At 65.8% G+C, this 614-nt stretch overlaps 1 protein-coding gene across 1 annotated transcript in view; it reads right to left on the reverse strand.

Moving 5' to 3' along the window:
• NAV1 (neuron navigator 1) overlaps positions 1-467 on the reverse strand; it is a gene marked incomplete at its 5' end in the record, with an annotated part of 8,418 nt that extends 7,951 nt beyond the window's left edge. The window contains 3 exon segments of the mRNA XM_009581062.1: positions 54-131; positions 225-248; positions 415-467. Of these exon segments, the coding sequence (XP_009579357.1) occupies positions 54-131; positions 225-248; positions 415-467 (155 nt within the window).
• Between the last annotated feature and the right edge of the window lie 147 nt (positions 468-614).

Consider the following 614-nt stretch of genomic DNA (forward strand, 5'->3'; position numbering starts at 1 on the left):
AGGGACACAGAGTGGCACGTCCTGCAGCAAGCAGCAGCTCCGCAGGGACTCACGTTAGCAGACAGCTGGGACGTCAGGGTGGCCACCTTCTCCTGCGAAGACTCCAGCTCACGGCGCAACTTGCGGATTTGCTGTGGGGAGAGAGTGAAGGGAGTGAGAGGGGCCAGGTGCTCACCCTCACCGCGATGGCAGGGGCAGGCAACGAGCAGAGGGTGTGGGCTCACCTCAGACTGCATCTTCTCCTCAGCCTGGCAGCGCGAGAGCAGAGAGAGACAGACAGAGGCAGGCAGTCAGGAGGGCAGCGAGGCACGGACAGGCTCGGCGCGAGGCAGAGGCATGCACAGAGCCCCCCTGTTCCCACCCGGGCCCCCCCTAGCCATGCACAAAGCAGCGCAGAATGGAGGTGGCTCTTACGGAGGAGTAGGTGGAGGACGCGCTCGAGGCCAGGGACAGCACCGATCCATGAACTGCAACAGAATAAAACCCGGCACGTCAGGGTGCCCCTGGCCAGTGGCATCCCCAGGGCCTGCAGGTGCAGGGCATAGCAGGGTGCAGGGGACAGAGCTCCCAGTGGAGGGGGGCTCTGCAGGGGGCCGGGGGAGGCGGAGGGTGGG

The sequence above is a fragment of the Fulmarus glacialis genome, unplaced genomic scaffold (genome assembly GCF_000690835.1).
Source record: "Fulmarus glacialis isolate BGI_N327 unplaced genomic scaffold, ASM69083v1 scaffold11977, whole genome shotgun sequence".
Lineage (NCBI taxonomy): Eukaryota > Metazoa > Chordata > Aves > Procellariiformes > Procellariidae > Fulmarus > Fulmarus glacialis.